The sequence below is a fragment of the Dermacentor variabilis genome, chromosome 9, assembly GCF_050947875.1.
Source record: "Dermacentor variabilis isolate Ectoservices chromosome 9, ASM5094787v1, whole genome shotgun sequence".
NCBI classification, from domain to species: Eukaryota; Metazoa; Arthropoda; class Arachnida; order Ixodida; family Ixodidae; genus Dermacentor; species Dermacentor variabilis.
In genome coordinates this window covers 141330802-141358047 of record NC_134576.1, presented here as the reverse complement: position 1 = coordinate 141358047, position 27246 = coordinate 141330802, and the positions used below count along the sequence as shown (strand labels likewise).

The window sequence follows — 27246 nt, the reverse complement described above, 5'->3', positions numbered from 1 at the left end:
ACTAATAATTTAAGCAAATTATTTTAATTTTCCTTGGTGCAAAAAGAGGCTCGGTCTTTTTGTGGTTAACGTCCATTTAACACACAGAATCCGTGAAGAAAACCAAATGCAAGCTTTTAATTTATTTTACTCGCTGAAAACCAATACACGACAACGCCGCTATAATAAAGGCCTTCAGGCGCATATAGTGTTCCGAATAAATGAAGTTTAAAAATATATATAATTTGGGACGCATGTGACCCATGCATCGTACACGGTTAGCACGTGTAAAACCTCGGACAGACGACGGCACCGCCCGCGTGAACTTCCATTCGAGCTCTCAAATACCCGCGAAACTGCGGCAGCTCGGATCGGAGATACACGGCTCGCCTGATTCAGTTCTCGGACGACGCTCAAAAGGCAAATAGATGGCGCGGTTTTTTGGCGAATGCCGGGAGAAAAGCTCGTACAAACCTGCGGCTGCGCTACAAAGTCCTCCGCCTGACCTGGCTAGGCTTGCGTATCGTGCAGTGTGACGAGCATTCCTTAAGCACGGCGCGAATCCTCCCTTACCAAACCTCCTCGCCAAAGGCCCGTTCATTGTTCTCCGTTGGCACAATCACGCGTGCGGAGACCTAATCCTCGAAATTAAACGAGTTCGCAATCCGAGCGTGGGCCGAGACCATATGGCGTCGGCTCGGATTGTCCGCCGAGCGGCGCCAGCGGTCTTTTTTTCTGAGCGAGCTGTTTGTTTGCTCAGACGCGAAAGTGGGGAGGAGGTCTATCGAACACCAGAAGCTCAGCGCTGTGACTCAAACTGTATAAACTCTGGAGATTAATGAGAGAGCGTCTAGGCGCACGTATACAAAGCACAGTGGGTGGGATCAGTATGTCTATCTGTTCCTTTCCGTCCGTATAGCGCCAAACTTGAGGCAAACATTTTTTTAGACAGTTTGTTTGAGAGAACCGGTACCCCGGGTCCAAACCAACGAGGTTGCGGCCAACCAGACAGGTGAGGCAAATTAAGAAAGTAATTACCTAAACATGCCATGCATTGGATTGATCGTAAGGTACTCTAAGAAGTTTGTTGATAACAATAATACGACCTCCCATAATGTTAATATAGCGGATTCACTTCCGTCAAGGGTGCCCGCACCACCTTGTCTTACTGTTAGAAATAAAATGCAGCTTGCTTTTGATTTATCAATGGTGAAAGTCAAAGCTTAGTGCGTGCAAACATTTTCCTGATATGAGACGAGCGAAAAAGTAGTGGTTGTTCCGTTGTTGTCGATTAAATGATACGACCCACAAAAAATAAGCCACTGAAGGCACCGGCAATCCAACAAAAATAAACTCCAGCGACTAAGAAAAGTGAAGAACAAATAACAGAAACAAAAGCGAGAAGGGGGACGAGAGACATCAGAAGGATAAAACATCGCGCAAGTCAAGCCTAGCCTGCCATACTTTATGCACAAGCAGAGAGCACATATTATATCGGCAACATGTGAGCATACAATCACACTGCCTTAACATCCGAGCGGTCACTACACGACATAGAAGACTAGACGGAACCTTGCACACATTGCAAAATAAAGCGCGTCGCTATAGATGATACACGTAAATAAGTGACAACACGTTCCAAATAAAAATAAAAAGGAAGCGATTGGCACAAGTTCAACTCGTAGTGCAAACAGGAAACCTTACCTCAGAGACGGCTCCCATTTCACCGTTAAAATACACGTAAAACTTAGAAATGCTCTAGTATAACAACCACTGAACGGATTTGAAGGAAATTTGTTGCGTTTAGAGAGAAAGCTTAATTTTACCGAAGATTGCGCGCGCGGCACTGATGTAGAGCATCAGTTGCTTTACAAATGTTGCGGAGAACAGTAAACTAAAAAAAGAAGATAAATTGAAGCATCAAATTGACATTCCATCATATCGCACGAAAATAGATAAAGAAATTTTACAAAGCATGCCTGTCATAGCGTCTATAACAGACAAGTACCACGCACAAGTTCGCATCGTTATATTTCTAACATCGCGAAGCTTTTCGTCCGTGAGAGTTGTTTGTCCGTATAGTAAAACGGCGCCAGAAAGCACACGGAACCAGGCGAAGAAGAACGGCCCGTACACAGGGCATCCTGTGTACGTGCCGTTCTCCTTCGTTTGGCCCCATTTTGGCCCCTCTGGCGCTGTTTTACTACGAATATGAGCCCACTAGCTCAAAAAGACGTATTGACTAGTCGTTTGTCGTTGGAGCTTCCTTCGATAATAATCATTCTGACATCCCGATTGGCTGACATCTGCTTTTGCTAACAGTCCTAGCGTAAGAAAGATTATTGTGAATACGTGCACCAGTTTGCAAAAGTATTATTCGCAAATTGTTTCTATGCTTCAGAGCAATGTGCAGTAGACTGACTGCGCACGCTTTAGAAGTCCTATAAGAGCCTGTTTACGTAGCTGCGATAGCCGTTTTTATTGCACCGTTATAGTTTTAGGAAGGATGGGTTAATCTCTTTTTTGTTTCCATTTCCTTTTTCTTTCGTAAAATTAAACGGCTAGGCTAAATATTTTTTAAAAACTGAGAGTTATAAACCTTGAGCAGCGTAATGTAATCGTACTGCACAAATCAGGGAAGCCGGTATGGGTTCGGCGCATACTTCACTGCTAGTGCTAATGCTCGTGCTGACGCCGATTCACGCCATGAATAAACGCATGCGCCCAGATTGGTTTTCGAGAGTAAAAAAGAACACAAGCCTAAGTACCATTTCAAGAAGAGCGTCCTGGCCGTCGCCATGTTGTCCCCTGGTTTGTGCTCATTGCAGAATATGCGACACGTGCCTTTGTATTCCCGCTGCGTATTCCAGACAGGAAGTTCTCGCTCTCCCCAGTGAGTACGTCTGTAGCCCGCTAAAATTTCCGCGCAGCCATGCACTATCACTTTTCTGAAAAGCCTAGGTTCAGCGCATGCATCACTCCCCATGCTAATGTTTGCGCTAACGCCGATTCACGCCATGAATAAACGAATATGCCCAGATTGGCTTCGTCGCAAAAATAATAATAGTCTTAATAAAAGTAATACTATTGCTTTTTACGATGTCCGAGGAGCCGTGTCCAATCTTCTCTGTGAAGCGCTATAGATCGGTCACTGAGAAAGAGGTAGGAGCGGTATAAGCAGGGAAACGAAGGGAAAGGTTTGAAAGCGATTCCTTCCTGTTGCTCCAGTTCACTTCGAAATATACACGAAAGCCCAACCCCAGGACAAGCAAAACACATGCTACGCCTTAACGATGCGAGCACTAAAGCGATGTAAACTATATAAACGTGAACATTATCATAAGTAAGAAAGCAAACATTGAAGACGTTGTTCTACAAAAAAGAAATAATTCCAACTATATATGATTGATCCTTGTAACGCGATTTGGTGCCGATTACGCTCATTATGCTTTCCGCGTAAATGGTGTTGTGGCGGTTACGATTACAAGTATGACTACTTATTTTAGTACCTCTTTCTTCGCTTAACTTGTTCATCGCTGTTTTCTTAATTACATTGACCGAAGACCTTTCCCTTCATTCAACCGTGACTATTTCTAGAACATCATTTGCACGTACTTAAAATTTGAAATTTATGCTAGTTGGTATGAATTCATCGTGACGTACGTATGATGCGCTAAACGAGAACACAAGAAGAACACGGGCAAGGTGCGTCCGTCTTCTCCATTGTATCTGTTCTTGCTTGGCGTCTATTATACGTACGATATAACGTAAGCCAGCCACTGCAGTTTAAGAGAGTAAAAAAAAAAATAAAGATAACATTCTGGTGTGTCACGTGCCGAAAGAAGACCTTATTGTGAGGCACGCCGTAGTTGGGAATTCAGTACTAAATGTGACCACCTGGGGTTCTTCAACATGTACATAAATCGAGCAAAACGAGCGTTTTTGCACTTTCCCTCCATCGAAATAAAGTTCAAGGGACACGTGACCTGCGATACAACGGAATTACCGCGAACCCTGGTCATATAGCCCCCAGCTCAAAGTTTCAACGTTTATAAGCTTCAATGCCCTTGCGACCAACACAGTGATACATTAGATTAGAAGCGTCCTGTCTTAACGGATCTGAAATTGGCATTTATCGTGGAGACTATATGTCCCGCAAACTGTCGCGGCCTACTGTACGTATGAATTTGGATGTTGGTCAATGTAAACTTCGCATCCAATCTCTCGCGTGCTATTTATTCAGAATTTGAATTTCCGAGAACTGCGGTTACGCGCTCGATAAAGCAACAGAGAGAACTCGCCGAGACGGCCGCCAGTCCGGAAACAAGAGCCTGGAAAGTGGAGCGCCGTTGGCGCGACAGAAACCTGCGCGACCCGCATGCGTCAGGCCCCGGGGGAATGGATTTTATTTGGAGCTGACCGTCGTTACCCTGCCGACTCGACGCTGGATCCGCACAGGCTAAGATAAAAAGGAAAAAGAAAGGCAGACGCAGCTGCTTGGATTGACAGCGCTATGCGGGCCGCGACGGGAGCAGCTGTTGTCATTGCGATTATTTTTGCTTCCGGACTCAATGACAGAACGAGCCTGCGTCTGTTTAGCACAGTAGGTAGCTTATGGGAGCGATGTAGTTTGTGCTCTAAAACAAAAAACAAGAAATGTGAGGTAGCAATGAAGGAAAAATTTTTGTGCTTCTCAAAGCGGCTATAGAAAGCCCAACGACCAAAACCTCGGCAACGACGGTTAAAGCTACGGTGGTGATCACAGCCCTGATGACGACGGCATGAATGCTCACACGGTGAGAATGAGCACGTTGGTGATGTCTGAGAGATGCGTTACGAAATCTATACGGAGTAGCCTCAGCAGCTATTAGAGTGAAAAAGAAAGAAAGAGAGCTTCCTTCTAACCGAAGGCATATAGACGTGTAAACATGGGGCGCCCCCCCCCCCCCCCCCCCCGTAGAAACTGTGCTCACGCCTATGACCAAAGGCAGTGTTTATTTACAGCTAGCGTTTCATCGAACATAGAGAAAAATCATGCGTGGGCTTCGGTACCGGAGGCACAACACCCGTTCACTTTTGTTTACCTAATACGCAAAGTAATAGCTAGAAATGAAAAGCTTATTGCGGCCGCTAAAGAAATCGGCTCGAAGCAGAAATGGCTTTGTCATTTCTGGCCTACCATGAGAATACGGACACTCTTGGCAGGCTTGACTTCCAAATGTACCAGAAGAATCCAATGGCCGAAACTGCAGCCCGAGAACAAGCTATCGAGTTTTATGCGGTCATGATTGCAGTGGGCTTCATTTTCGTGGCACTGATTGTTCTTTAAGGCCGCACCTTACGAAGGGGAACACGTCGTTAGAATTCAGTGCGACCGAAGTTTAGTATTTGTACTGCTTTGTGAGAAAACTGTGGTGGGTACCAAGAGTTAAGCGTACATCTGTTAAAAAGTGTTGTGAAGGTTACGACAAATTTCAGTCGCTAGAAAATACTGTTTGGATATTTTGAGCAAATTAATTTAGATTTACCTGCTCTAATATGAATAGCCTACGTACTCTTAGATGAGACTGCACTGCACATGACTGCGCCATAAGCAAGCAGCGAAATGCAAGTTCTAGAATTTTACATTTCGTAACTTTTGCAAGAGACTGGTTCCATTATCTGCTTCTCGATGTGCGCAGCGACAGGAAAAATGGAAGAGCACACTAACTTAAGAGGACGTTCCACAGCGCGCCCAATTTTTTTCAAAATACGTGTTAGACAAAAAAAAAATATCACCTGACCGCCAAAGACCGGTTGTAGCGAAATATCTGCTTCATTTAAAAAGTTTAATATTATTGGAACAGCACTCCAATTTAGGGCTCCAATTTCTTTGGAAAAATTACCCAGAAATTGAAGATTCCTAGAAATTCAGAAATAAAGTTCGCAGACCTCACAGCAGAAACAATATCACAATTCTGTAAAGCGTATCCAACAGGCGAACAAATTTATATATTATGCATTCCATTGAAACACTAACACGTAATTTGTGAAAGGGCTCTGGAAAAACTATCCAGTAATATATATATATATTACTGGATAGTTTTTCTTACTGGATATATATTCTTTTTTTTTCGTAAACAACACACTAATGAACGAGGTGTATCCTCTTTGGTTCACACATAAAAGGAGTTCGCAGAGTTCCTTTCATTGCTAAGCTACCGTCTTTAATTACCTTTCTTGGGGTAATTGTTTAAGCTATCTGCAGAACTAAATCAGAGAAATTCTCCCAGATATCACTATACTCAAGAAGAATGGCACACGATAGTGCAAGCAGCCAACGGGATCCTGGGCTGAGGGTCCGCAACATTGCTTTGCCCCTCTTTTATTTCTTGTTTGTTGTAGGTGAAGTTTACTACTACTACTACTACTACTACTACTACTACTACTACTACTACTACTACTACTACTACTACTACTACTAATACTACTAATTTAATCTCCTGCCCTGTGAAGCGTGCACCGCCGCATAATATTAAAGCGTGCAAAGAAGCCCTTGCGTTCAAAAAGTATATGGTGAGAATAAGAAAATGCGGTCGTTAGACAAAAGGTAGATCACTCTCAGGCCTGCCCTGTTTATATATATTTAAAAATGCAAATATTATGTTATTTCGCCCTCGTTGTACCAATCTAAATAAAATTTGATGCATTAACTATGAAACGTTAAAATGTAATAGCAGCAATTTTTTATGTGAACTTCTGTTTCTGTGAAAATTACCGGAAATTCAAGAATATGTACAAAAGAAAACTTAAGCACGAAGCTTAGAATGTTTAATGCCGCAATTAAAAAGTGGTATCATAGTACAGTGAATTCGAGTAACTGCGGCGTCTAAAGCGAAAACTGATATGGTGTACAATGAGTATGCACAGAAATTATTTGCCGTAAAACGTTTTCAGTCCTAATGCAGAAGAAATACTCTACCGAAGCGCTAATTTGTTGCCTTGGGTTTGCCTACTTTAGTCGCTCTAATTAATGCCATTGTCTAAGTTGTGATATCAATCTTCTATGCAAAGTCGCGGGGTTGTGCAACCTTGTAATTCAATTCCTTGTGAATTTTGCCTCTTTTTCGGCCAGAAGACGTGTCGGCAACATAAGAACGTGATGCACGCAGGTTCATATACTCTGAATTTTTAATGTATATTTTATTTAGTATAATGTTTCAGTGGTTGCCTGACGAGAACATTTCTGCGTTTCCGGTGTGTTGCTTTAAGGTAGTCGATTTTCGTACTGACCTGGAGCTATTTCTTAAGCGTGCATTTTTCGAATAATTGTTGGTTCCAAGCTTGGCTATGATGCAGGCTATGGTGTTACGGTGAACTAAGGTATATCATGTGTTTTTTTTTTCTCTTTTTCTTTTATGCAGAAAACTTAAAAAGCTATCATATCTTGAACCTTGACATTTTTTGCCGAAGAGGGCATTAGCCGCCAGCATTGTCAACAATAATTTCGTTAATAACCTAAAATTAACTAATTAAATATTTATTTGCTATCGTTACTAAAGCACCTAAATAAATATCAGACTCATAATGTTACGTTATTTTGTGTTTAGCTGTTCAGATTCCCTTCACCCAACGTATACATCTACTGTTCAACACAGATACAAGTGACCTCAGATGGTGGTACATATACAAAGAGCAAGCATATCCGTTTCTACTCGCTTTCCCCACTAAAAAAGCACAGCAAAAGCGACGTGCGTGTGGTGTCGGATCGTTTCCAGGAAGCGAAGCCGAGCCGCGTCTCTGCTTACGCCACAGAAAGCAGGAGTATCGCGGACAGTGCAAACATGCGTGGACTGCGCTCGGCGATCCTTGTGATGCAGCCGCTACTGCTGCGGCTACTACTTTCGATGTGGCTGCGACTGGTACCTGTGGTAAAGCAGACAGATGGAATAGTCGACGCAGCCAATCCATGCGAACTCAAGGTGAGAGGCACTAACCCCCTCTCGTACGCAAACGGACATTAGTTGATTGATTGATTGATTGATTGATTGATTGATTGATTGATTGATTGATTGATTGATTGATTGATTGATTGATTTGTAAATTTGCTTGTGAGCTTTTTTCTAGCACTTGAAGAGCATGCAAAGGGAAGAAGTGATTCTAGGTGTAAAAAAATAGAAAGAGTATTTAATTCTGACGAGTTTGAATTGATCACAAATGCATTAGCGTTGAGGCACCTGCTTTAGAGAGGACAAAAATGCGCGGATAAGCACGGGAAGTTAATGAAAGAAATAATAAAATACAGAAAAGAGAGGAAACCAGGGAAAACTTGGTGTTTATAATTCGACGCAGTGATCATATGCGGTAAGAAAGACATCAAAGTTGTGACCACTCTCCCATTCCGTTGTGGACAACTGCACAATTCGAGAGCTTTTTCTGTGACTCAACGCTCTTCTGAGGGTGCAGCTTCATCCGGAGGTGCAAATCCTGATTGCGACTGGTCACAGAGACTTGTCAAATCATGGAACTGCAGCCATTCGCTGTAATTTGCGGGTTGTCATTTCGTTCTCGTTTTACTGCTATGGTCATATGTCGTCAAAATATCGACTATGCCAGCCTTACTATTTTGTCATATTTTCAAGCCGGTCAATAAGCACCGGTCACCGATGGACGCACTAAAGTGCGTCTACACAGATATACATGGTATAGAGCAACATGCTTGAGGACGATGATTTTTACTAATATCTCCTTTGAAACGCGGCAGCGAAAAATAGCCACATAACCTCCTTGATCTAATCAAGTTCTTCTACACTTACATGTTATCTTTGCGCCACTTGTCATGATGGGTCGTTCATGTTACGCAAGACGTTGCCGGCTACAGCCAAAAAAAAAAAAACATTTGTGTGATTGATTATTGCCGGGAAACGTTGTTCGGTATGGATTGAAAAATTCGGCTCTAGTTGCACATAAAGCGTAATAAAGTGACGGATGGTTATCCAGCTGAGGGCTCTGCAAAGTAAGATTAGGGTTCTTAACCAGGGATCTTAAATGCTGCAGAAGCGCTATTCATTTGGTAACTCAGGCAGGAGTAGCTTTTGTTGACGTTCGCAGGGCTGCCCTGCTTCCAAGCCGGGCTACATCAACGTTCACGTTCTCAGTCACAGCCACATCGACGCTGGATGGCTTCAGACTGTGGACGTCATATACGAAACGTGTGAGTATTAACTTACTTCTTGCGCTGGTTGCATTCCTCTCCTAATCACGTAGTTCATCCGAATCATTAAACTTTCATCCCAACGTCTATTTCAGAAGGTTTATCCGCTATGAAAATTCTTACCACTCGGATCGAACTTAAGAAGAAATCTCTATACCTGCAACCCTCCCTGTTAGAGTACACTTAAAACAAACTTGAACGGACTAAGTTAGATTTTTTTAAAAAACTCAAATTTTAGTGTCTACTGAGCGCAAATTTTCTATTTAGCGCCTCGTCGTTGTTCAGATGTAGCTGAATATCGAAAAGTTCTCAGTCTGCGCATCAAATTTAGAAACCCCGTATAACTCCACATTAAAAATAGACGTCACACTTTTGCAAAATGCAGTACTTGTACATACTACAGCGCACACATATCATGTTATGCATTGCTCTGAAATATGCGAGCAATTTTTACTTAGTACTTTAACAAACTCATGTTAACAGTGTAGCGAGAGAAAGGGTCTACAAGAAGATGGAAACGAGATTATTACAATTGTCGAGCAACGAACGTCTAAGCCTAAAGCAAATGTTTCGACACAAGGAGTTGTCTTCATCAGGGCAAAGGAACGACTTCACCTAAATTGCCTACCAATATATTCACTTTTGTCTGTTATAGACTCTCAAGCAGGCGCATTTTACAGATCATACTTGACAAACAGGGCTAGAACAGACGAAAAGAGGAAGGTACCCCACGCACGACCACTGACTCACAATTACAAATTGTTGTTGTTGTTGTTGTTGTTGTTGTTGTTGTTGTTGTTGTTGTTGTTGTTGTTGTTGTTGTTGTTGTTGTTGTTGTTGTTGTTGTTGTTGTTGTTGTTGTTGTTGTTGTTGTTGTTGTTGTTGTTGTTCTTCTTCGAAGTTTTTGTGTGTCAAGTTCTTTAGTGCACACTTTTTTGATTATGAGGTTTTACGTGCCAGAACCACTTTTTGAGTATGAGGCACGCCGTAGTGGAGGACTCCGGAAATTTTGACCACCTGGGGTTCTTTAACGTGCACTTAAATCTAAGTACACGGGTGTTTTCGCATTTAGCTGTGCATATTCGAATGAGTGAAAAAAAAAAACTACACGAACCTGCGCTGAGTGCTCTAGAAAAGACTCTCTTCGGCCAAGTATCAGAATAGCACAATTTGTTCCCGAGAGAAGGCTACCTGTCAGTTCAATCAGTCTGGCCCCGCGCGGTTGCTCGCCGTGGTGGCTTAACGGCTATGGTGTTGTAAGCACAAGGTCGCGGAATCAAATCCTGGCCGTGGCGGCCGTATTTCGACGGAGGCGAAATGCAAAAACGCCCGGGTCCCGAGCATTGGGGTCACGCTAAAGGTTCCCAGGTGGTCAAAATAATCCGGAGTCCCCCACTATGGCGTGCCTAAGAGAGATTAAGAGAGAGTGCCTCAGAAAGGTCCCAGAAAAGGGAAAGGTGGTCTTGGTTTTTACTTGTAAAATGTTGCTCGGTGTGTTGCGTTCAAAATGAAGGCGATTTGAAAATGACACTTGGGGTGGGGGGGGGGGGGGGAGTATTCTAATGTGTAGACGTAGTATATGTCAAAGCTTGTGAAGAAAGCCAATATTCTGAAAGCAAGCGAACAAGCTTAAAGCATACCGTTGCCTAGAAGGCATAAAACCTAACGTGGTTCTTAGTACAAATGGTGCTAACAGCGGTTTAAATTGTACACGTAATTCCTCTAGGAAGCACGCTAACCAGAGGGCAGCTTTTAGCGTAACTTGGACAAGCTATACGTACACGTATCCCAGGAGACACCAAACGATGAGGAGTAGGGCTGGTTCAGACATCTCATGGCACTTTTGTACAATTGAAGAGCACAGAAGTTTTAGTGAATCGAACGACTGTACCCCTATTATCTGCTGGCGTAAACGTGACGACGGTGGCATCACCTAACCTAAGCTATTACATTCTCGATTACAAGAGTAATCCAAAACAAGAGTGTTTCTATAGCATTGCTTTTAATCACGGTGTCGAGAAAGTTGCCGCTAACGGCGCAGCTGTTGTGTAGGGAGCCTTCCTGCGCACACACGCTAAACCCCCGTTCGCAGCTGTGCGTGTGAAGACAGTTGAACACGTATTTTGATATGTGTATAACAGAGCCCGTCTCCGCTAAGCTAAACCCCTTTATCAGGTGCCAGAGTGCAAACAGGAAGTCGCACATCTTCGCAGACGCGACGGCTATCTACGACACGACAACATTCGCCCTGCTCCAGAAACCGAGCCGGCGTTTCGTTTCCGCCGAGAACGTCTTCTTCGCTCGGTGGTGGCGACAAAAGCCAGCACAAATCAAGGACAGCGTGCGAAAGTTAGTCCTCTCAGGTACGTGGAGTGAGTGAGTGAGTGAGTGAGTGAGTGAGTGAGTGAGTGAGTGAGTGAGTGAGTGAGTGAGTGAGTGAGTGAGTGAGTGAGTGAGTGAGTGAGTGAGTGAGTGAGTGAGTGAGTGAGTGAGTGAGTGAGTGAGTGAGAGAAAGCGCTTCTGCTTACAAGCGGCGCGACATGCCACCTTTAAAGTAAAGAAAACGCGCATTACGCTCCGGGCGCGTGACTCGTACGATCCGGGCACGATCCATTACTTAAAGTAAAGTAAACGCTTTAAAGTAAACGCGCATTACGATCCGGGCACGTGACTGCGCAACCATTTCTCTCAGTAATGCGCACCCTTGTAGGGTGCAGCGCAGCTCACGGTTCCCCAGTTCACGGTACCAAGACATTCTCTCGCAGGACGTCTACAGTTCGTGGGAGGCGGATGGACGCAGAATGACGAGGCGGTGACTCACTACACCGCCATAATCGACCAGATGACGCTGGGACTTCGATTCCTGAATTCCACATTCGGATCACAGTGCGGCTCGCCCAGTGTCGCGTGGCAAGCTGACCCGTTTGGACACTCCGTCACGCAGGCTGCACTGTCCACTAGGGTGCGCAGTGAACAGCGCTTGCAACCGATTTGATTCTTGAACATAATAATATAAATATCGCTGGAGGAACTGGATGGCTAATGTGATTGTATAGAATACGATATTTCAACAAGGTATATCGCACTCCTGGCTAACACTGACCGACTTTACCACGCATCTGCACAATGGTAGAGTCGTGAAAATTGTGAGAAATTATTTAGACATCTTGCTTCATGTAGGGAATCACGCTCGATTGGTTCTGTAGAGTGCACTATTAAAAAGAACATAATTAAAGTTGTCTCGCCGAATGACAAACTTAATTGGGTCAATCTCATATTAAAGTATTCTGCAAACTATTTTTTGCTGAGTCGCTTCCTCATTGCCTCCGGACAATATTTATAAACGGAATGCATTCGGGGCTATGGAATTTCAGTTGTGCACAAAACCTTTTCAAAATGTTTGCACGTAGTACATAAAATATTTACACGTCAGGAAATCAATCGCACGAAAGTTTTTCGGCTAACATGCGTACACCGATAAACCCTGGAACACCTACTCACTGCAATTACACGAAAGACCAAAAACAATGTTTCTGTCTCCAGAAACAGAATTCACGCGCACACGTTAACGTAACCATGACCGTCTCTTTGCAGATGGGCTTCAGCAGCGTCATGTTGGGCCGAATATCGTCAGACACCAAGAACGACTGGCAGAGGAATCGCAGCATGGAGTTCGTCTGGGAAACTGACAGCCGCGAACAGGGGGAGTCTGCTAGCTGATAAAAAAATCTTTCTGCAAATCTACCCCACGTTCATCAGATACACATATAAATAGTTAACAGATGGTATTTATAATTCTGTCGGACGTCACACAATGCAATTGCATCATTATCTCGACCAAGTGTCGAGGCTGAAGAAGACAAGGTCGACGTTATTGGGCGTGAAATAGCAAACAAATAATGTGATAAAAATAAAATACAGTACGTGTAAAGATTGAACATGAAAAAGAGACAGAAAGAGACAGAATAAAAGGATATAATCATTTAGTCATCGAATCATTTGAACCACCGTGTACGTCGAACTTGTCTTCTTTAGCGTCGAGATTAGTTTACCCTTTCTTCTGCAATAAAATTGCACTTTGGAGCACTGCAATTTCACACATGTAAAGCAATATCAATTACGGATAGGATCCTCAAAGCACAGGAGTGAGAAATTCGAGCCATCATGATGGTTATATTGCCGGGAGAAATTTTTATCTGCAACAGTGCTTGACGCAGGTGGTGACGATGGACACATTCTGGCTTGGGTGCCTGAGAACACGTACATGACGCCGCAGGCGATATGCTTCGGCTGGAATGACTGCCTGCAACCCGGAGTAAGCAAGATCAAAAGATCGTCCGCGTTTACATGAATATGACCGCATCACATCACCGTAGTCGGGTGAGGTATTCATGTTTAGGACGCCGTCACGCAAGAGCTGACATTTCACATTCGAACACCGGCAAAATGAATCAAAGTGACATGCCGTGAAATGTCGTGGGCTCTATGTCACGTATAGTGTAAACGCAGTCAACCAGTGATATAGAAGTTATGGCAAAACGCGACTGAAACAACGGGTGTTAAGCGGCGCACGTAGGGGTCAGTATTGGATTTAAAGTGTCGGAAAGAGGGTGTAAGTGAGGGAGTGGCACAATGGGTGATTCAGTGAGGAAGTGAGCAATAGCATGAGCTATGTGTACAAACTTTAATATGCTTGGAGGTAAGAAAATACGAGAAAATATATTAGTCTGCTGGCATGACACAAGGCAGTGCGAGTCTATAAGTTACCAGTCGAGTTCACTGATATCAGATCATCAGTCACTACATGAGTTTAAGATTATAATCACCAGCCTCTTCCCTGTCCACTGCAGCACGAAAGCCTGTCCCAGCGAGCGACCTCCAATTACATCTGTCTCTCGTAGACTGACTCTATTCTATTATGCAAAATAGAAGCGAGGCTTGCAGACAGGACACAAGAGTAGAGAAGTGGACAACACGAACGCCGTGTTGTCCACTTCTCTACTCGTGTGTCCTGTCTGCACGCCTGACTTCTATTTTGCATAATGAATTCTTACAAACTAGCTCAGCTTTCTGTCGTTCTAAGATTCTGACTCTATTCTAGGCTGCTTAAGTTTAGTATATAAATGTACAAATCATCTGGGTTCGTATTCACCAAACTCTTGTTTGAATAAAAAGCGAGGGTATACAAGCTCGGCTTCATGTTTGTGATTGGTATCGCGCTCACACTTTTATTTTATCTTTCACACGCAGGAATCCTTTCGGAATGAGCGTCTGACGCCGTCTGTTCTCATCGAATATGCGAGATATCAGGTAGACTTCACACTGTAAATAATTAGGACAGCAAAAGACGCGAAATCAGTGTTAATACAGTACGCTGTGTTTTGGTGAAACGTTTGGCTTTCACCTTGAACATACGTAATTAAAACCAGTAATCATTCACATGGTGTAGGCAGAAACAAAATCTGTGCAACGTTAACTCGATGCATATTAAGTGACATAGCAAAGGCATTGCTTTATTTCGTAGTCCATAACCCTTCGACATTTCAAATTTAGTCTCGGAGACTTCAGTGGCCTCTAAATGCTTGTTCAAAAAAAAAAAAATACAGCATGTCAGTGTCTTATTCGGCAAGCCCGTTAGATTTTTTATCACTACATTAACCACATTTGCTGTAATATTAATATATCTTACGCATTCCCCCATCTCCATTTTTCTTCTTACCGGCTTAAATTATAAAATTAAAGAAGAAAGAAAGAAAGAAAGAAAGAAAGAAAGAAAGAAAGAAAGAAAGAAAGAAAGAAAGAAAGAAAGAAAGAAAGAAAGAAAGAAAGAAAGAAAGAAATTGCGAGTGACTGTGTACAGAAATTGTGAATCGCTCGCTCCCGTTGTTCTGGGACTTGCTTCGACTTCGCAGACCGAGGTCTACACCAACGACACGGTGGCCGTGATGTCCGGCTGTGACCTGTGCTTCACCGACGCCAACGACAGGTTCCTGAGGCAGGACGGCGTCCTGGCAATGGCCAACCGGATGTCGGCCGCCCAGCGGAAGCGGCGACGCGTGCACGTCGTGCACTCGACGCCCGCCTGCTACGTGGAGGTGCGAAAGGGGGGGCCTCCGCGTTCCGAGAGATTTCATTTGCTTTTGGACACGCTTCTACGTTGTTCATTGCGCGTATACAAAATGGTGCTTCTGCGTTGGCCTGAGAAGAATAACCGACGACCAAACTCCGAGGCAGTCAGATCACACAGACAACTCTGCAGTAGCGCTTGTCGGTGTAAGCAGATGTAAGTACGTGTCCCTAAGTATATAGGGACCCGAAGACTTTCTTTGTGCTCTGGGGATGCCCTGCTGCATTCGTTGGAATAGTATACGGGAATTACGAACCTCAACATTATTTGCAATCAGAATATACTTGACAGAATTGATTTATTTAATTGATAATATTGAAAAATTCTGGCAGCATTTATCACCGGTATTTCCACAGCATTTGTTTGTTTAGTGAATATGTAGAAGCAACACGGAGATCTGAGCAGATAGGAACATAAGCAAATACATTGATACAATGGTGAGCACTTAGCGTCGGCGCTCTTGAATCGACGAGCGATGTAGTGGGCGCGGCGAGGCATTCGGTTCCATGTGCACACACTCATAAGTGTCCATGCAAAGAAAACAAGAAATAAAACACCGGAATATACGTAAGAATTAATCCGACATGGGCGGACATTGGCAAAACGAATAGAGAAATGGTGGTCAAATACAAGGCATACGTACTGAGATAATGCATATATCTTAATGATTTCGCTAGAATATGAACAAATTATATAACACAAATACAGAAAATAGAAAAAAATTACGACAGAATGCATCTATGGTGGGTCATGCTGACAACATTTGAATTTCAGGCGCCCTTGCGCATGCTGCGTGAAAGTACTGTTACTGTGTGTTTATCTAATGAGTACCGTCTTGTTTTTCTTCATCCTACGGCGAAGCTCGGGATGAGGAGATGGCCTGATGACAACGACATGATAACGACAACTTGACGATGAACGACAAAGGCAATCGTAGCAGGTGCAAAGAAAAGGACGGACATGTAGCAAAACCCAGTTACGGATTCTTAGCTGCTGTGACTGTAAAAGGGGATGCTGATCCTTTTTTTTTTTTCGCGTGGCTGGAGCAGCAAGAAATAACGCGTGGTCTTATTGCTCGATACGAACACCACCAAGGTGTAAACCCACCATCGAAACTCGCTGTCCAAGCGTCTGTTTGCTTCTTCTAAATGCGCAGCTCCTACTTTCTGGCCTTGGGCAGCTTCATACTTGCCCAGCCTAACGTTGCCAATTGACAGTTTTTTAGAGACCGCGTTTCTTACGACCGCTACAAGTCTGTCTTGTGTTTTCGACGATGGCTGTATACATATTAGTAGTGCCAGTTTTCGGATCATATGGCCGGCATTTAGCGCTGCATATTGAACCCGGTTCTAAAGATTACCCTTTGTCATCTTTTTTTTTCTCTTCCTCTTTTTCTTCCTCTGCATACATTGACTTGCATATGGCGCAAAGGCCTTGCATTCCGCATCTCGAGAATGGCCTCGATTTGAAGGAGACTTGCTGCCTTACACAGACCGGCCTGGCCGCACCTGGACTGGCTTCTACACGACCAGGCCCAATTTGAAGATGATGGTGCGATATGCCAACGGATTTCTACAGGCAAGAGAGCAGTCCATGAATTTTCAGTGCTACCCTTTTCAAATCTCCTGCTTCACTGCCGAGGTCATGATCATTACAATATCCTATATGCGCAGTTATGACAGTTACGACAGTTATGCACAGCAAAGGAACTGGCTTCAGTTCAATCCAGGATTGACGCATTTACCGAAGGCAAAGAGGCCTTCATTGTTCGCTGTCACTTTTATTCATTAGGCCTCAAGGAGCTTTTGTTCCCATATGCGTCTCGTCAATGCCGGGGCAACGCGCAGTGAAGATTTAGACAGCGGTGCTCGAGCTGCGGGGTTTTTTAAAGACCAACTGCAACAAAATTTTGGGCCGCGTAAAATGCCTAGCTGGATGTAGTGCAGATATAAAGCAGCCTCCGTGCAAAGTTTTGTGCTTGAAATTCTAGAGGATGCATCACGGAAAGCACGCTAACATAAACGTTTTGAATGCCGAAACTGAAACGAAAACGCCACCGCTACAGCCCGCGGGAAATGACGCGCGACCCAGAACGTTGAGAACCACCGCGGCTCCTCGGCGTGACCCCCAAGATTAGGTTACGCCATCGGCGTGATATAAATCAGTGAGGCGATGCATTAGAATTTACGTCATATCCTAAATTCACTAGGCACACACATTGTCTGCTTATGTGCTACTTAAGGCTGCTGTAAGAAAATAAAAAGTCTACAAGCCCTGCTGCTTTGCCAAGATTGCCTAAACTGTTAACCTATAACCAATTTAGCCAGAACGAACACTGTCTTTTAAGGTCAGTAGTTGTGGAGCTCTATTGTTCCACGTGCTGCCAGCTTTAGCGCTACAGCTTATCTTGTCGCTACCTGCTCCGGCCACTTGCTAGACACCGCGCGTCCTATATAATGATTGCCGCGCTGCCAGGTGCAAGCACGGCACGGCCGGGTTAGCTAGCACGTGCAAGGACTGGCAGTTTACTGAGGGGGCAGCAGTGACAGCAAGCACTAACTATTATATATATGAGATCAAAACGGGGAAAATGCCCAGTTCTTTCTACTAGGCAAAATACGTTTGGACACTCCCCCGTCGTCAGCGCCACCACTGCCATCACTTGCTCCACAGTAGAAGTTCCACTAAGAGCAATTTAAATTCACAGCGGGAGGCGCAAACCGATACGGGTCAACAGACGAACAAGGATCACTTCAAACCGCCATCTTCCTGTGGATATCTGGCCTGTTTGGATATCAACTCAAAATATCATGGGATAAGAGTAGATAAGAAAAGCTCTTTCTGCCCTGAGTATAGTCACCAACTTGCGCGGTTTCCTACTTTGCTGTAATTTAAGCTCACTCACTATGACTAAGTTCTGGGATATCCAATGTTAAATAGAATTAGTATCTCTAAGAAGCAAGACTTGGTTGTCAAATTGTGCTGTTAAAAAAGAAAGAGCGCAGAGTTGGGGCGGTATAGTGCACCGAGCGTTAAAATCGCTATATCTTTGCTTTATAGCAAACGGAAAGCTTATTGATTGCCCTTCTTCGAACCGCTAGCAAAAAATCAAAGTGACATTTTCCCACCTTCTTCCTCGTTGCATTGTCTTCTGTATAAGACTACCGCGACGACAGAGCCCGCATACAACGCAACTCCTTCCGTCGTATAGGCCGGAAGCTTGTCAGTGTATGCGATAGAGATATGGGGAAATTATTGCATCACTAATGCAGTTTTCGAACGGCTACACCTTTGTTTTCGAACACCTACGCTACACCATAGAAATGGCGATTTCATCGATTTTGGCCTATGTCTTTTTCTCTGAACAGGCAAGCAAGCAATTGTCGCTTCATGGGGGAGAGGATGCTGTAGCTCGAGTCAATGAACTGGGTAAGCATCGCGCCATTATGGCAGTTGATCGCATGGTTTCGCAGAAAACAGGTGCAAAACTGTACCGCTTTAACTGACCCTATCTATTTAACAGCCCCAACATGAACGGTTAAGATGCGCACCCGACAGGTTGACGTAAGAGCGCAGTGATGTCACCAGGTTCACAGAGAATAATGACAAGTTCATGATAAGGTGCTTACTTTGACCTTGTGATTAATTACTTTACTTCTTCGTTTGCTTGTTTTGTAGTCTGTCTCTCTGTTTGGAATTGTGCACGAAGTGAAATTAGCCAATAGTAATACATGCGCTTGTTAAATGGGAATATAACGTGGTTTTTGCGGTGCAGTGTCATCTGTTTGGTTATTTGGAAAAGCTTTCTCATTATGGCAGCGCATACTGACAGTGGACGAAAAAAGAAAAGATGACACAGTTTTCTCTCAAGTGTCATTTCAAGCTACGACTATATAGCAGCATTTCCAACATCGAGTTCATATAGACGTCCGCACTGCGCGTGTGTATAGGCGAGGCAGTGGCTACTCTTCAGCACCACGATGGCATCACGTGAGTCTCCAGCCGGCTGAGAACGCGCACACTCAGCCGTCCTTCCCAGCTTACACCGGGCGCCTCCTTGACACCACTCGGGGGCGCACTCCACGTGCAGGGGCACCAGCACAGAAGATGTGGCCCACGACTACGCCAACATCCTCTACCGAGGCATCAAGAGATGCGAGGCAAGGCATTGCACTCTTGTACATCGAGTGCCCACTTATGCGACGTTAGCCGGCTTTATTTTTATTGGCCCTCTGTCTGGTTTTCACTTTTAACGCAGTGATGCGGCTATGCGCACAGTGTCAGAAACGCATTTCCACGTATACAGTGTACACTGTATACAGTGGAAATGTTTTACACCCTCATGTGTGAGCATGTTAGTCATGGGACGAACAAGGCACCTTTAAGAGTGCTGTGATAACACGTTCTTTTATTCTCATGCGTCAAAGCCAGTAACTCCACAGTCATTACAGTGTATGACAAGGAGTTGCACGCTATATGTGCATTTAGTCAGCACGTGTGATTTACGATTGGTGTACAGAGATAAAAGTCGACAAAAGTAGGAGGCATGTGCCCTTCTACAAATATTCAGTACGCATCGCTTGTGTTCCCCGAGAGCGACTATAATGTATGCATACAACTATGCTGTGCTACAGTGTTTACAAACCTACTATTTTAAGCACTCTTTGTGAGGAAATATAAACAAGTAAAATAAAGAAGAATATTCAGAACCACTATTTTTTTGCCGCTACCACCGTTTATTCTCGTTTACATCGCAGGGCCGGGCTGCCAAATTTTTATTAGTTGTAGCCTAATATATTTATTTAGTTTATTTACTTTATGTTGAAATAATTCGTTATGATTTTGTTATTGGTTACTTTATCTAACTCAGCTTGGCAGCTTACGCTGGTATCAGCATAGGCACGCCACCGTAGACTAAAGCAAGTACAACCTGCCCCGACTAGACGTATAGTCAATATGTTTAAAGACGTCGCAGTGGAGATAACGTCTTTTTTTTCGGCACCGCATTACTAGTTGTGGTTGGCGTCAATAATTGTGTGGGAACCTTAAGTATAGCTTATTAATTACCTGCATTTGCACATTACATATAGCTTTGTCCCGCATAACGCGAAGCAGACTATATTATTTAAAATATGTTAACTGGAACGGATATGCATCTCTTCGCAAGTTTGGTGGAGAGTATCATGAAAATGATGTTAGACGCGAGGATTTTTACTAAGTGCACATTTCTTAAATATGCGTTTATCCCATGCTTTCGTCGGCATCTGTCCATACCGGTCCAGTTGGTGATTGCCAGTGGCCTGGTCTCCATGATGAACCGCGGCGCCACACCGTCGATAGAAGTGGCACCCCAGCTGGGCTTCTGTCACCTCCTCAACCAGAGCGACTGCCCCCTCACTGAGAGAGAACACGAAGTATTTGCACAATAACACTTCAAAGCTTCTTTCAGGAGATTTGCTTGCGTGTTTAAAAGGAACACAAAATAATAATATGAAGTAGCACGAAGAAATTACGCATCTGTGGTGTAAAGTGTCCCTAGCTCTTACCGTGAGCCGCTCTTACAGTCAGAGGAAATAACAGCGACAGCCGTCTTGGTTAGCCAGAAAAAAATGCAAATACGAAATACACCACGCTGACTTTGTTTCCACGTCAGCTCGCCATGGCATCTAAGATTTCGCCAACGTCTACTCATGTTCGCTGCTTAAGGGTAAAGAAGAACCGCACTGCACTAGTCTAAACGATCGAAATACCCCAATCTAGCAAGTTCATAAAACATTTCTGCGCAAAAGCGCACCAGATACTGAAGTCACAATGACGTGCCGGAGCAGAGGATTCGGCACGAAAGTCAAAAACAGGAAGTTTTACTTTTATTTTCTGAACTGGTGATTTTAGTATCCATCTATCGCATATCTTAAGTGAACGTTGAGGCCAAGCTAAAGTAACAGAGTATAGTTGCTATAGTGTTTTACGGTTTTCAACGTGCCACATTTGTCAGGAGCGCCACCTAGAGCAGAGCAGAGCGTTACGGTTCAACAGTTAAATACCGCCTGCCACTTACTACGTAAGCGCAGGGTATACCGCGCACGCGCAGTCGGTTGCAAAATGTATGTATTTAAAACTAGAACCATTCAGTAAAGCCAGATTTGTGCAGTAACTGCGAAAATACGGCATCATGCAGCTCCCATTAAGTAACCTTACTAATTATTAAAATGTAGCAAAACATATGGAACAAATAGCTTCATTGCGCTGCACGCGACATAAAAACGCAGTCAAGAAGACTCGTTTTACCTCTTCGCATTGTTTCGTCACTAGTTTTTCTATGAAAATGTGGCGCCCTCCAAGTGCTGGACTCCGACTCGAAGCAGGGCTCGGCGTCGAGGAGAGCATGGCTTCCGAAATCGCCGGCGCCTCTACGTAACATTTCATCGCAGGCGATCTGATTGATTTTACTTAAATCTAAGTTATTTTTTGACACATAACATTAGTATACCGCACCTTTCAAGATTTCTAGAAGTCATCAGACAATTCACTGGGTGCTACAATATTTGCTTTTAGTCTTCATTTCAATTGAACAGATGAGTTCTTTAGTAATAAGCATTCTTTTCACTTGATAATATTCCTGTGTTATCGTCTGCCCCTAAGGAACGGCCGTTCTAGGTGATATCGTTGGGCGGATTGTCACTTTGATCGCTGACGAAAAGCGAAAAACAACAGCACTGGAATAGAGTTGTTACGTTATCACCCCGGTCGTGGTTTATTTTCGCTACATTCTTGCACCCGCGTAAGTGTGAGATGAAACCATTGGTGAAATGTTTCTTCGGGTGCCAACAGTTTACCGTGTTGGTGTACAACCCAGCAAGCGTTCCACTCTCGTCGAACGTGCGGCTTCCCATTGGTGGCACCGATGAGCCGCTTATAAGCGTCGTGGGACCTGATGGAGAGAAGACCGAGTCGCAGGTACGTTATTCACGACTTAATCGGATGAAACTTAAGCATTTTTTTATTATAGGTGGTGCACGCACGTGTACGTTGCAATGCAGTGACATAGGCAGGTGGATGCACACCGAGGACCCCCCCAAACCCCTCCCCTCTTCACTTCCCTCCTCGTCCCTGCTCAAGTGGGCGCCCCTCTCGAAAAAAATTTCTGGCCACGCCATTGATTTGTTGTGCCGAGAACGGGCATGGTATTGCGTGCAGTTTAAAAAGGTAGATTCCACTGGCTCTTGCAAAGTGGCTCCAGTGTAAATAGTACATTTCAGGAACTGAACTGAGTTTGGCGAGGTTTGCCGCATTTAAAGGAATTAAACTCTATCATCTATTGGAGCCGATTCCTCAGTTAAGCCCTAATTATATTGCAACAATTGCTAAACATATTAAAATAAATAATAAAACATCAAGATGCTGCTTAATCATCATCGTCGTCATGTTCGTCATGATAATCTTCTTCCTCTTCATGTCTACTGTAACGGGCGTCTTTTTTGGCCGCACCAAAATTTTAAAGGTCACCTGTGGCCGATAGCACAAATGTAACCCTTGAACTAAATTACCCGATGAGGCAGGCATTCTTCCCCGCGCCATCAAGTTCGTATTCACTAATTAACGAAATTGCACTAGTTAAGTTTTTACTAACTATTTACTGCGCATATATTGCAATTTACAAATTGTAGGTAGCGAATTCGCAGATCATATAGACCTGTAACGAATTCTGAGGATGGTACCAGTTTCGAGGCACGCGCCGTCAAACTTGTAGAAAAATTCACTGTTGTTCCACTTACCTTTCTTTTTTCTTGAGAAAACGCTGTTTTATGCATTGAAGCATCAAAGTAACTGAAACGCGAATGCCAAGTCACGCACATTGAAAATTAATGTCTAGAAACTGGCGTCAATCTGGGAATTCGTTCCAAGTGGATACGCCTTGCGAACTCACCGGCTACAATCCGTAAATTACAATGTACCGTAAAGTGATTAATTAAAAAAGATAGTTAATGTGATTATGATAATTATTCGAGTAATCATTTTTATTTCTCATAGAATTAATACCCACCTCTTTGAGTAATGTAGTTCGAGGATTAGACTTGTGCTTCCTGCCACAGCCGATCTTTAAAAATCTGGTGCAGCTATAAAAAGCCCCTGATAGAATGATTTAATGTATTTCTTATAGCTCACAACCGGGTTAAGAAATTAAGATTCTTTGTTATTGTTATTCATTGAATTACTATTAATATGCCTTTGTTATCTTCTCTTGATTTTATAAAATTCCGCTTAGTTCTTTCCATCACCGCAAGATTCATGGTCTACCACCCCGATTAATTACCATTTACACTCGCTGTCAGTCAAATCCATCATTCGGTTTACTGCGCTTGTATTTCACGCAAAAGACTATGAAAAGGACACGGACGGGTACAGCGCAGTAAGCTGAATTATGTCGTACCAAATAGCCCCACTGGAAGCCTTATTAGAAGCCAATTCCATGATACGCTTAGCTGCGAAATTCTTCGCGTCGCACCCATCCCATCCTGTGGCGCTCTCGACTGTATCTCTCTTCCTGTACCCAAGCTTTAATAGACACCGTAATCTTGTAATCTGTAGTCACATGGAAATACCAACAAAACTGCTATCAAACCTCGTTGTAATAGACCACCGGTTGCCCGCTTTACGCGCTGCATGACCTACCATAATACACTTTCTATTCTTAGTCTCAACAAGAATAACAGCTAACTAGTCTTATCTTTATCTTAGTCATGTATAGTAACAGGGGAGTCGGCATGAGAACGAAATCTTAGGAAGGAAGGAAGGAAATCAACTTTATTCAGGTCCTGCAGGCCACGAGAGCTTCGGGCTCTCATGGAGTGGGCGTCTCCCACGACGGAACCGGGAGGTTGAGTTTCCTGGCGGCGTCGTGGACCTGCTGGACGGCCCAGAGTTGGGGAGCGAGTTCTTCGCTCCGGATTGCCTCTTCAAACTTGCGCTTGTCCTGTTCGTAGTTTACGTGAGCTTGCGAGCACGGCCAGAGTAAATGATAAACGTTAAGGGATGTATTGCAATTGGTGCAATAAGACTTGTCGTAGAGCTCAGGCATGTAATGGTGTAATCTGTTTTGAGTGGGGTATGTGTCTGTTTGTAGCATTCTGAGTGTAACTGCTTGAGCTCGAGTGAGCGTGCGGTGTGGCGTGCTATATTGTCTGCGTTGTAGGTAGTAGTGTTTAGTGACTTCGTTGTATGTAGTGGGCGCGTCCTTATTCTCCGAGTGGTCGGGTGAAGCCGCGCGGTCTGTAAGCGCGCGCGCAGCCTCGTGTGCCGCCTCGTTAAGGTTGGGGACGTCGCCGAGCTTTGGTCCTAAGTGTGCCGGATTAAAAGATGTTGGCGCACTTACCAGATGGTGTCAAGCCATGTACGGCAGCTTACCGATGTCCTTCAATTTTTATATTATCAGTGCATCAGTGAGTCAGTAAAATATCGCGCTAAAACTTGGAGGACAACAAAAGAAATAGAGACGAAGCTATATACCAACGCAACGAACGATCAGAATGAGAATAAATGTTTATTGCATATAATTGCATTCAGGTATGGAGTATATGCAGGAGGAGGCCTCGCAGCATATGAGTGTAAGGGCGAGACCTCCTTTTAATATATGCAAACAAGAAAATAAGAATTGTTATTACAGCAGACAACAAATCGATGTATACTTGACTGAAACATGAGCGCAAATACATAACAAAAATGAAGCATAGCAATGAAAGAACACGGTGATACGTGTGATAATAATGACAAATGAATATTATAGACTAGCAAAGCACCAAGTTTACAACCGTAAATCTTAATAGAAAAACGATAGCACAATTTATGAGCATCGCAAATTAGGTCATCAAACGAGAGTGGCAATATAGACTTGTTGGCTGGTCATTATGGAATGGTATCTGGCATATCGCAGCAAAACACGGACCCCTTCAGGGATTTGATATCGCTGTGCACGTGGCTTTGTGTGGGATGCATAAGTATGACCGATTACGGAATTAAAATTTCGTTGTTGATATTTAGCGCTTGTGTCTGTCTGTCGATCCTTGTGTCCGTGTTTCGACGCGCTATTCCAGATGCCATTCTAGGATAGGTCACCAAAAGCGTACGAAACTGGCATGTTAACACAGCTCTGATGTATGGAAGTATATTGTGAGTAACACTTTTGGAAGGCTTGTTACGCAATGTAAGAATTACACCCAATCAAACGTTGTTTGTCCTTACGTTGCAAGGACAGACCACTTTAATTTTTCATTTCTTCCCGGAACTGTAAAAGAATGGAATTACGCCACTCATTTTCATCATCTGAACTTTGTAGAATTAGTTGATACTCACGTTCTCGACAGTTGCTTATAGATAAAATTGCTGTTTTGCGCTGTTTTATTTGTTTTATTTGTTTTCTTAAGATGATATCTTTTTCTTGTAATGTTTCATTAGCTTTCTAGTCTTTCGTATTGTATATTTATCAGTGTACTTTGCGCATTCTGCTTGGGCCACAATACCTACAGCATCAAAACAGAAAAAAAGAAAACTAGACAGAGCGCCACAGACTTCAACATTGAAGATTTGCGCATCATATTTTTTTTCTGCTAGAGACTATGCACAGCAAAAGCAACAGCGCTAATTAGCCTAACTCTCATCTTTTGTCATAATTGTTCACTTTAGGCACTTCTACAGATAAAGGTTAGGAAAGAGATATTTGCGGACTTGCATGTTTGTAAACTTTGTCTTGGAGTTATTTTTTATAAACCAACTTGTGCAAATTTTTTTATAATAAATATTGAGGCCCTAAATAAAATTTGTGCTTTCCTTTCGTCGATGTAACTTTCCCTCTCAAATAGAACAAATTTTATTCACAACGCTTCATCGGTTGGATAGTTACAGCACTTCCGCGTTTTGCGTATATCTGAACAGAAAAATTAAAGCCTCAAGCAGAAGTTTGATTTTGAAAGTAGCATAAGATGCAATTGTACTGCAGAAAATAAGGTGGAACAGGAGTGAGAAGGAAACTTCTGTCATATGCCAACCTCCCGACATGGAGGCATACCTTCAAGGCGTTGATTTTGTGAGCGTCACATTAGGTTCCCTCTCCCAAACCCTGGCACGAAACTGAGACTCTCCCACTGCCATAGTTTTTTCGACACAGGACTCTTATTTCTTTTTCTTTATTAGCAGTGCAAGATGGAGAGGTCGGCGCTTATACGGTCGGTTTATCCCAATACTTTAGCAAGAAAAAATAACAAAACAAGAAAGGGACGAAATAACAAAAGTATATCAAAACAGCTCCTTGAATGTAGAAAAACAACGAGAAAAAATGTTATCAAAGTACAAAAACAACACCTTAAAGAGCATTTACAAACACGATAAAAGCATTAAAACATATAGGAACATAGAGAAAAGAACAAAAAAGGACAAATTGATGTTCATGATGAATTGGTCAGTGAACTCTCTCTGCCCAGGCCCGGAAACACCGAACAAAAATAATCAATCGATCAATCTGGGTTTAACATCCAAAGTAGGATTGAGATAATGATGGATGCAGATAAAATTTAAGTATGTCACGATGATAGCGCGTTTTCCATACCCACCACTACGTGTTTTGCTCAATCGCACATCGCAGTTACGTTTCCCTTTTTGATCTACAGGTGGTCCAATTAGTTCCCCACCGTCATGCCATACCGGAAGTCCTGGGCAATGCCACGTCATCACTGGTGTTTCAAGCAACAGTGGAGCCATTGGGCGCCAGCCTGTACCATGTTAAACGCGAACCATCTGCTGCCCAAGTGCCCAAGGACTTTCTAGAAGTCGACGAACCAGCCAACTTCATAGAGAATGAGGTACACCAAGCAAACCTAAATAGACGACTGTAAGTTCATAATGCGATAGCTTCTTTAACTATCACCCCGGATTCTCTTACGTCGTTGTTTGTTGT

The 27246-nt window shown here is 43.5% G+C and overlaps 3 protein-coding genes and 1 long non-coding RNA gene across 4 annotated transcripts in view; all 4 read left to right on the top strand.

The window, feature by feature from the left end:
- Positions 1–7782: 7782 nt before the first annotated feature.
- On the top strand, positions 7783–12892 carry LOC142557697 (lysosomal alpha-mannosidase-like). The gene is made up of 5 exons (XM_075669732.1): positions 7783–7940; positions 9070–9172; positions 11386–11535; positions 11938–12134; positions 12767–12892. Exons 1-5 carry the CDS (start codon positions 7803–7805, stop codon positions 12890–12892), a joined length of 714 nt encoding a protein of 237 aa, XP_075525847.1. The 5' UTR covers positions 7783–7802.
- Positions 12893–13408: 516 nt separating this feature from the next.
- LOC142558570 (lysosomal alpha-mannosidase-like) lies at positions 13409–17090 on the top strand. Its single transcript, XM_075670704.1, has 4 exons — positions 13409–13487; positions 14423–14482; positions 15085–15267; positions 16731–17090. The coding sequence occupies exons 1-4, from the start codon at positions 13437–13439 to the stop codon at positions 17088–17090; spliced, it is 654 nt and encodes a 217-aa protein (XP_075526819.1). The 5' UTR covers positions 13409–13436.
- Positions 17091–18663: 1573 nt separating this feature from the next.
- LOC142557696 (uncharacterized) lies at positions 18664–19459 on the top strand. The gene is made up of 3 exons (XR_012822812.1): positions 18664–18728; positions 19250–19289; positions 19390–19459. It is a non-coding gene; the product is annotated as an uncharacterized LOC142557696 (long non-coding RNA).
- A 1092-nt stretch (positions 19460–20551) lies between these two features.
- LOC142557695 (lysosomal alpha-mannosidase-like) overlaps positions 20552–27246 on the top strand; it is a 29551-nt gene continuing 22856 nt past the window's right edge. Inside the window, exons 1-3 of the mRNA XM_075669731.1 lie at positions 20552–20713; positions 22131–22256; positions 26960–27151. Of these exons, the coding sequence (XP_075525846.1) occupies positions 20609–20713; positions 22131–22256; positions 26960–27151 (423 nt within the window). The 5' untranslated portion in view covers positions 20552–20608. The remainder of the gene's footprint in view (positions 20714–22130; positions 22257–26959; positions 27152–27246) is intronic.

Coding starts and splice junctions, on each gene's coding strand:
- LOC142557697 (XM_075669732.1), top strand. CDS start 7,803: ATGCGTGGACTGCGCTCGGCGATCCTTGTGATGCAGCCGCTACTGCTG. Junction 9,173..11,385: donor GGACGTCATATACGAAACGT/GTGAGTATTAAC, acceptor ACATCTTCGCAG/ACGCGACGGCTATCTACGAC. Junction 11,536..11,937: donor GCGAAAGTTAGTCCTCTCAG/GTACGTGGAGTG, acceptor ATTCTCTCGCAG/GACGTCTACAGTTCGTGGGA.
- LOC142558570 (XM_075670704.1), top strand. CDS start 13,437: ATGACGCCGCAGGCGATATGCTTCGGCTGGAATGACTGCCTGCAACCC. Junction 13,488..14,422: donor ATGACTGCCTGCAACCCGGA/GTAAGCAAGATC, acceptor TTTCACACGCAG/GAATCCTTTCGGAATGAGCG. Junction 14,483..15,084: donor TCGAATATGCGAGATATCAG/GTAGACTTCACA, acceptor TCGACTTCGCAG/ACCGAGGTCTACACCAACGA.